The sequence below is a fragment of the Pinus tabuliformis genome, chromosome J (genome assembly GCF_031772625.1).
Source record: "Pinus tabuliformis cultivar Carrire ecotype Pingquan chromosome J, CPIR1, whole genome shotgun sequence".
Lineage (NCBI taxonomy): Eukaryota > Viridiplantae > Streptophyta > Pinopsida > Pinales > Pinaceae > Pinus > Pinus tabuliformis.
In genome coordinates this window covers 129,582,941-129,592,524 of record NC_142295.1, presented here as the reverse complement: position 1 = coordinate 129,592,524, position 9,584 = coordinate 129,582,941, and the positions used below count along the sequence as shown (strand labels likewise).

General features: G+C 39.9%; 1 protein-coding gene across 1 annotated transcript in view; it reads left to right on the top strand.

Moving 5' to 3' along the window:
* Window positions 1-2,019: 2,019 nt before the first annotated feature.
* Window positions 2,020-9,584, top strand: part of LOC149225953 (putative alpha-glucosidase Os06g0675700) — a 43,706-nt gene continuing 36,141 nt past the window's right edge. Inside the window, exon 1 of the mRNA XM_089377351.1 lies at window positions 2,020-2,390. Coding sequence (XP_089233477.1) covers window positions 2,176-2,390 — 215 coding nt within the window. The 5' untranslated portion in view covers window positions 2,020-2,175. The remainder of the gene's footprint in view (window positions 2,391-9,584) is intronic.

Sequence of the window (9,584 nt, the reverse complement as noted above, 5' to 3'; positions counted from 1 at the left end):
TGGCAACAAAGCTACATATTTCTTAGCAAACTAGGGCTATCTTTAGCCGAGAGTGAATGTAGATAAGCCTTGGATAAGGGAGATTGGGGAAGAAGGAATGGAACAATTGACTCTGATTTTGAACCAGGACCTAGCTCTTAATCAGAACCCCCAATAGGGGTGTGAGACAGCTGAAGGCTCACTTGGGCTTGATTGATACGACAGAGCTTTTATTGTTTTGGGACGGTGGGTAGTATCCCTCATGCCCTCACACGCGTATTCACTGTGATAATATGAAGCGTCGCAGATCTTGGCAGATCCATGACATGAAGGTTGGAAATCCTTGGCACCTATAGGTAGTGGGAGCAAAGGTGACGTTAAGACCATATATCTTGTGTATAAACCTGGGTCCTCAGTTTCTTAAGGAGCCTAAGTTTGTTGGTTATAGGTTCGCAACAACAGGAACGCGAGAGGAGTACCCAGCTACTACATGTCTCTGCTAGAGGTTGGCGTATAAAGTCTGGTTTTCCTATGTTGTCTTTACTCTTGGCCTCTGTAGAGTGGCTTGGGTCACGAGCGCGGGAAAGTGGGAGAAGGTTGAAGAAAGGGGGCCGAGCTTGGTAGATATGGTGAAGTCTCAGCCTCACAGTGGAGCCTCGGGTCAAGGTGGAAGAGGTAGAAGACACTAGGAAGATAAAGGAAAATATGTAGATCCATCTTCTGATCGGACTGAGCGGTAGAGGACTGCGCGACAAAGAACTGAACGACAGGAGACTGCGCGATAGGTGACTGTGGGGTAGGTGACTGCGTGGTAGGGGACTGCACGATAGGGGACTGCGCGACGGAGGATTGCGTGGCAATGGACTGCGTGGAAGATGGGTCGAAAAAAATTATGAGAATCTTCAGGCCACGGTCAAGGCTTACTGCGAAAGGACCCCGACGCAGGTGAAACAATTGATTGCAAATTGTGAGGCAGAGTTGAATTTGCAAGCTAAGTTGGAACTGCAAGTCAAAGACTGGGGGAACTAATCACAAACCCTAGGTACACAAGCGACCATCTCACCTTGTTCATATAGTCCATTCATCTTTACTGGTTAATGAAGTGCATAGTGGCCAAAGCAATGGCTGCGAACACCAATGGAGTGGTGCACAATGACGTCGAGTCGGGTCTAGAAGACATTCAAAATGAGCTCCAACTTATCCAAATTATTTTTTATATAAGAGGCATGTACTAAACAACAATGTTGCATGTTATACTTGTTTATATTTTTATTGATAAAACTTACCAAATATTGCAACATTTTTTGTCCAATCATAATATTGTAAATGGATGCCCATACTGTAGAAGATAATTCATAATTTTGAAAACTTATATTCATGTGATAAGATTGTGCATATTTTTTAATAACTCCTTTTACTTATTAGGTGTAAAATAATTTTTTACTTTTATTTATTATTATATAAATATAAATTTATTATTTACTTCATATATAAATATTATACTATTTCATATAAATTATGAAAGACTTAGAATATTTATTTCGAATTTATAAAATATTATCTAAATATACATATTTCATATTACACAATTTTTAAATTTTTTTTATTAGAAGATAATTTATAATTTTGGAAGTTTTAATTTGTGAAAAAAATGGAGATTGTTTTTTATTTATTACTAATTAATCATTTAAATTAAATAATTGGTAAATATCCATAAATCTTGGATAGGGTGCTGCAAGAAAGGGTGCTGCAAGTTGCAAGTGGCTCGCTGTTGCAAGTGAACAGGAATCTTGGAAAGGGTGCTGCAAGTGGCCGCTGTCCGTTATCTGTTCGGATTAAGAGGTTTCACTGGTTTACCCTCTTCCTAAACTTAAATCTTCCTTACCTTAAGATAAATAATGCGTCGTTTAAATCGTCCTTACCTGTCGCGGTCCTTCTTCTGTAGTGCACGGCGGCGGGATGGATGACCTTTCCTTTATGCTAAGCCATACTCATGTATATACATTCTTGAATCCTCCACTGTCACGGTCTGTCAAAGCATTCAACACCCTATAGCATAGGAAATATGGCTTTCCTCCACAATCTGCCAATGGATAGGTACACTTACCTTTTTATCATCCCAAAGTCTTCATATAGGCTTCCGCTCCGCTTAAGCAGGCGGCCATGGAAGCTCCTGTTGAATGAGCTTCAGACACGATGGATCAAACAACGTTCCCGATCTCTCTCCTGGCATGGATATTCATTTTCCTCTTCCTATGCTGTCCATCCGATGCTGTTGGAGCTGGTGATGGGTATATGCTCTCTTCCATCTCTGAAGCACCAGATGGAAAATCCTTGACAGCCCAATTGCAACTCATCAACAACAACTCTCTCTATGGACCGGATATCCAACGCTTGCAATTGAATGTCAGGTACAGTGATGTCTTTGATTATTTTTCTTGGAAATCTCAAGCGTTTTGGCTAGGCATACATTCCACACGCAAAATTACAGCCTCTGTCCCTACCAATGCCAGGAGTCATTTACCTTCTGCTTCCAACGGGACGGTGGGTTCTTCCTCTTGCTTCTTATTCCGCTAGGTGCTAGCTCTTCTGCAATCTCCTTGCAGCGCTACCCAGTAAACACACTGGACTGCCTTTTTTTGTTTTCAAGGATTGGTTCTACCTAGCACAACTGCTGAAACCAAGTTCTTACTGTTCCTGAAGATTCTACCCAGCTTCAATATACTGAAACCCTTTCTTCTATTCACTTTGTTCTCCTTTTCCTCTTCAATAGTAGCTCTCTTCTATGAGAAGGATGCCTCCTCTTTTCTTCTAGTCACTCTGTTCTCCTCCTTTTCCTCTGCAAGAGTAGCTCTCTTTTATGAGAAGGATGCCTCCTCTTTCCTTAGCTCTGCAATTCTAACCAGCACCCCACTGGAATTGCCCTATCATCTCTCTGCTGTTGCTTCTTTTCTTTTTCCTTTATACTTTTTTCCTTTTCCTTTACACTTCTTTTCTCTTCCTTTCCATTCTTCTTCCTCTGCTCCACTGTTTTTATGACCATTCTCCCTTGTCTCCGTTCTTTCTTATTCGTAAGAGGACCATCTGCCCTCTTCTCCAAAACTTCCTTTACCCAAAAAGAAACTAAGAATCCCCGTTCTTCTTAAACTTCAACAGCTCTCTTTAATAAACTTAATGGTCTGAGACACTGACCTTAGAAATAATGCCAAGTGTGCCTTTTCAACCCTACCAACAAATAAATATTAAAGGCCATGTTGGAACAGGCCTGGCCACCTTTAACCGGTCTCAAAGTCATTTGGGCTCTGACCTCATGGCCCCATCACACATTAATTAATTTAACAAATGCGTGGGAAAGCATATACCTTTGGTTGAGGAGTGGAGTATTCGATGGCTTAGAAGGAGTACACAAGGAAGGGCAGACAATAAGCATTTAATGATATATCAGTTGGTATATGCATTGTTGAATATACACTGGAATATGCACCATTTATATTCAAAAATAAATATCCCAACCTTTATAGTGTTTAATGCATTGCTGCCAGGTGCATATTGTTTGCCCACAAGTAAGTGGGATGGTAGATCTGTAAATGTAAAAAAATTAAAATCCTTTCAGATGGGGTAATGATTTGACAACTCAGGCTTCATTGGCAGCTTCACCCTCTTTTTGCCACCAATTTGATGCATGATGAGAGTCAACCAGAGGGCGCAAGTTTGATGCCCATGCATCATTCTCTCCAGCGAAAAAAAGAAAAGTGAGCAACTACTCACAAGATTGGTAGAACAACCATCCAAAGGTTGAGCGATTCATTCCAACTCTATTTCTGAGGTCCAAATAGCATCTTCCGAGCCTCTGCCTTCCTTAGGTGCACTAATGCAAAGCCTCCTTCCTCAAATTTATGTACCAGCCTTTTTACATCAGCTCTTTGCTTATAACCTTGGCAACTCCACTATCTTTGTTGCTGGCCCTGATCATGCACAGACTTCATATACTTTAAAAATGACTTGGCATCTGCACTCCTCTTGCTCTACTTTCAATGTACGTGCCATTTCAACATGCACATATGCAAATTTGTGCCCTTTTCACTCTTTCCTTTGACTCGACACCTTGAACTACTCATGGTTTTGCACCTTGCCTTTGGAAAAATTTCCATGGTTCATTAAGCTTTTGTTTACAGTAATAAGATTTTTCTTGGAATGGGATGGTTCCATATCCAACTCAAGAAAATCCCTTCTGCCTTTTATCTTTCTACTTGCCTTTTCTTAGATTTCGTGGGCCACTAATACAACAAACATCATTTCCTTTTGGTGCTATATGGACACAATAAGGTCCCGCTTGCTATTTTTTCATTTCCCTCATTGGCATAATTCCCACCAACGATCTTCTTCCACTTCCCTATTTGCGGGTGGCATTGTTCTTTCTCATGTTGATTTTGGGTAGCATCGGATGTGCTTTAGCTCCGAAATTTAGTGGAGGGGCTAGATCACATGAGATCTCCAAAACCCAGATATCGTTTGGAGAAATTCCAACCGGATGAGGAGTTATTAAAATAATTAATATTTTTAATGGGTTCTCACCAGTGTTGTGAAAATCGCGATAAATTGAAATAATCGCGATTTTTTCGCTGCCCTGATAAAATTGCGATAACTATACGAAATAATCGCCGGAATTCTTTTTTGCCGATTTTTATTGAATTTATCGCGATAAATTGAAATAATCGTGATAAATTCGAATTTATTGCGATAACAATCGAAATTATCGTGGGGGTCTCCGGCAATGAGGTTTTATAATGTTATTTTTTGTTTTTTAAGGGATGCTAAATGTTTGAAATGCAATTTTTTTGAAAGAAACAAATAATTTTTGAGTGGGGCAGCGTAATGATCAAGTCTAGGCCCTAGTATTGATATGCTATTCATGGTAATGTTAAATTCTTAAAGTAAAAGTGACATTCTCCTTAATCTTCATTTTCATCCTTTTACCTAAATTTTTAACATTACCATGAAATGACTCAGGATGTTTGAGAGTGGTTCCGGCCTCATTGGATTTCATATGGAGAAAGTAGAATTATAGATTTCATTCAAAATGCAGTAGACTTATCAGTTTTTCAAGATTTCAGGATTGGGAGATTGTAATGTTTCCAAGTGACACCACCTGCCCAGGCTACCCCTGCCACCAGTAGAGGACATGGTCTACCTCCTATAGCTCCTACTTCTAGTTCTTCAGCTTCTAGAGCATAGCAGACTCCACTGCCAACTCCACCAGCACCATCATCTACATCTAGAGGGAAAGGGAAAGTTGTGGCATTTTCTCGCAAGAGGGACAGAGGAAATCAATAGGATTTGACTTTAGTTATTTTCTTCATTTTATTGTATATGACATTATGACATGATGAGATACATTATTATATTTTTTGTTGATATTTTGAGGCTGAGTTGGGACTCAGGAGTCAGGACTTACTATTCAGGACATAATTCAATGTTATGTGTGATTTTAGCACTAGAAATGATATTAAACATCTTATATATTAGTTCTTTTATCATATTTATGTGTCAATGTATTTATTTTATGTTGTAGATGGTTTAGATATTAAAAAAATTGAGAAAAAATGAAAAAAATGAATATTTTTGTACCAAACAATTATTTCCCGATAATTCCGATTTTTTTCCGATTTTTTCCTCGTGCTAATATTATCCCGATAACGATTAATGCAACATTGGTTCTAACTTCTCACCTTGTACAAGCAGCTCATAGGGTCCCCGATGTATCTAGTCAATACTAGGCCGGGCATTTGTTACGCCGTAAACACCCTCAGTCAGTTCATGGTAGAACCAAAGAGGGCGCACTGGGCAGCAGCGAAGCATGTTCTCAGATATATACGAAGAACAATCGAGCATGGACTAATGTACACCCAAGGCAATGGCATCAGGTTGAGCGGGTTCACTGATGTAGATTGGGCTGGAAGTTTAGTATATCGGAAAAGTACCACTGGGTACTATTTTAGCATTGCATCAGGAATGACCTCCTGGTGTAGTAGGAAACAGAAACCCGTGGCTCTTAGCTTAGCTGAAGCTGAATATATGGTAGCTAGCACAGCTTCGTGCAAAGCCATGTGGGCGGGTTCACTGATGTAGATTGGGCTGGAAGTTTAGTATATCGGAAAAGTACCACTGGGTACTATTTTAGCATTGCATCAGGAATGACCTCCTGGTGTAGTAGGAAACAGAAACCCGTGGCTCTTAGCTTAGTTGAAGCTGAATATATGGTAGCTAGCACAGCTTCGTGCAAAGCCATGTGGCTTAGGAAATTGGTTGTGAATCTATTCAGGAGAAAGATGGAAGCGACCAATATTTTGTGTGATAATCAGAGTTGCATCAAGCTCTCTGAGAATCCAGTCTTTCATGATCGGTTGAAGCACATTGATATCAGGGGTCACTTTATCAGACACTGTGTCCAACGCGGGGCAGTACAGTTGAGGTACACCCCAACAGGAGAACAGGTGGCAGACATTTTCACCAAGGCCCTAGGAAGAACAAAGTTTGTTTACTTCAAGGGGAAGATGGGGATCGTGAAGAATCTGTTTCAGTAGCAGAAGCAGATAGTATAAGGAGTTGCAGTGCAATAGTTAGCAGTGGCAATGTTATAGACAACATGATGCAGCATATTCAGAGGGAGTTGCAGTACAGATGTAGCAGTGATAGTTACAGTGTCATGGGCAACAATACAGGTTGCAGCAGCACAGTGGATGAGGGACAGTAGACCGAGCATCAACAACACGGAGGACTGGTGCCGTGGATCAGTGTGATGCTTCTATTAGGAAGTATTGCTAGAGCACATTCCTCGCTAAGAGGGAGTGTTGATTTTGGGTAGCATCGGATGTGCCCTAGCTCCAAAATTTTGTGGAGGGGCTAGATCACATGAGGTCTCTAAGACCCAGAAATCGTTTGGAGAAATTCCACCTGGATGAGGAGTTATTAAAATAATTAATATTTTTAATGGGTTACTAAATGTAAACTTAGAAAAATAAAAATATTAATGGGTATTAATAAAGATATGGGTGAGAAGCTTCTAAGAGACGAGGATCAAGTCTGTTTTAATCTTAGTCGTTGATTAGAGATTTTGACTTAATCTCGACCATTGATTCATCAACAAGAAAAGTATAAGAGAAAACTTAAGAGTCATTTGGAGACATACCGGGCAAATACTCAGTAACACGAGGGAAATCGATTCTCAAGGAGAAGGAGTTTGATTTCAGAGGGAAAGTTGCAGGGTGAAGGAAGAGGATGGCATCAACAGCAGTCAGAGATTGAGAAGGAGGTGACGCAGGGCATTCGAGAGACAACACAGAGGGAACAACAGGGAGACATCACCATTGGAGATGCGGTCCTCACGCAGGTTGACACAGACTGATGCAGAGGTGACGCAGAAGTGGGTGAAGGGTCTCCAAGGTGTGAGAACTTCTCTAGGAGGAGGAGAAACTTTGTCTTAGGTGTTTCTCTCAGAAGTGTCTCACTTTTTCAGTAGAATCATTCCTTGTAAAGCGATTGTTGCTGAAGATTAATAAATAAACCCTCATCTGCTGCACCGGTTTTCCCACATTGGGTTTTTCCAGGGACAATTGTCCAAAAACAACTGTGTTGATGTGATTGATTCTTGTGCTTGTATATCACTGTTATTTTCTCTATGTAATTATGTGATAACTGTAGTAGAATTTATTTTAATGTTTACTTAAGGGTTTCGTAAATAACTTATTGTGGGAAATAAGTACGAGAAATAAATCAGTCACTGCATTAGAATTTTGTGTTAGAAATTTTCACATCTCATTCCCACCAATGATTTGTTGAGAAATCAGTGTTAGTAGATTTTAGGGTTTGATTCCTCTTTCTTGATAATTACTTGTGAATTATGTTGGCCTTTTTTACTTTTATTTAGTTTATCTTTCATCAAGCAATTACCAAATTATATGTGTATGAAGATCACAAGAACAGGAGACACAAGATGTAGGCGCACAACCAAGGCAAAACCCCTATAAAGGGAAAACCCAGTCAAGAACTCTTCCTTTAGTAGATTCAAATCAAGATGAGATACTTCCAGACTTCTAGACCTAGACAAAGACCTCCTCCAATCACCAAGTCAGCCCTTCCTCCTTGTAGATGTCCTTTTCTCAGCCTTCCAAGTGTCAACGCTTCAAGGTACAACTTTAGATTAGAATTTCGCACCCATCAACAGATTTTCGGCCTCCCCAGCTTCAAAACTTCAACCTTGCAACAAAAGCAGACTATTGGCCCCAGCTTCAGCCAAGTATCTTCGCATGTGTGAGAGAAAGGTAGCCCAAAAACTCGATTTTCTTCTTCCTAGCTTCTTTCCTTCTTCTCCAACAACTTCACACTCTTTTCCAGCTACTGCTTCTTAGAGATCGAACTTGTTGATAATGCTCTCCAAATGAAGTTGAGTTGCTCAATATATAGGCTTCTTATGAGGTTGAATTGCCCTAATCCAGGCTGATTTGTTGAGGGCAAGGCCGACTTGGTGTGGAGGTGACAAATTATCTTTTTGACTCAAAATAATTCTTTTTACATGATACAAAATCCCAAGAAGGGTCTAATGATAATGACCATGGCTCTAATGACTCAAGACAAAACCTAGAAGCCCTCAATGGGGGCTTTGACCTAGAAAAGCTTGACCCAAGAATGAAACCCATGCTTTAATAAGTCATTTTCTTTTGACAAGTACAATTATAAAGATTGAAGCTCGTTACATTTTTCAGCATGATCTTCTTCCACTTTCCCATTTGTCGGTGGCATTGTTCTTTATCAGTGATTTAAGACGTGAATATTTTTTCGAAGTGTCCCTTCTCCTCTTCTTTAATTGCGATAATCAAGGCTTCATCCATCATCTTTGTTGCAACTTTTTCGTTGCTTATTCATCTACTTCAATATTTTAGCTGCAATGGGCTTTTCTCCTATGTGTGGAACATTGCACATGCTTCTTATCCTTGCAACCAAAGTGCAAGAACATGCATTAGGGATAACAAGGGTTCCTAAAAATTCTTCTTCTAGTGATGACCACTTGATCCTCTTCAACTATCTCAACATTAGCACAAGGGTTCTTTTCTACTTTCATTGATTTTATCACAAAGGTAAATTTTACATGTTGATGGAGTTTTGAATGGCTTAGGATTATGGTTTCACTTGATGCCTTGGTTAATAGTTGATGGCATGATTGAGGATGTAATGGATTCTTTGATGGTTGTTTGTTTGGTATACTTGTTTATCGTGGAGATAAAGCATTGCACTTGGTGATCTAGTTTTTACATTAGTTAGAGAGAGGTTGATGGTACGTGATGACATGTATATCTCTTGATGGAATGCCCTAGCATCTTTGGGGTTGTTTGCCATTGCATTGGCATCTTGGTTTGGTTGACATCATTTTGTTGGAGAATGCTTGGCATTTTGCTCCTTTCTTCCCCTTTGTTTCACACTCATTGGGGATGATTTGACAATCGTTAGAGGCTCATTGTTCTAAAGCCCTAGTTATGGATATTTTTCACACATAAAGATGTTACTTATTAGGTGGATCATGGTCCTCTTTGGAGTGACCCCTTCATTGA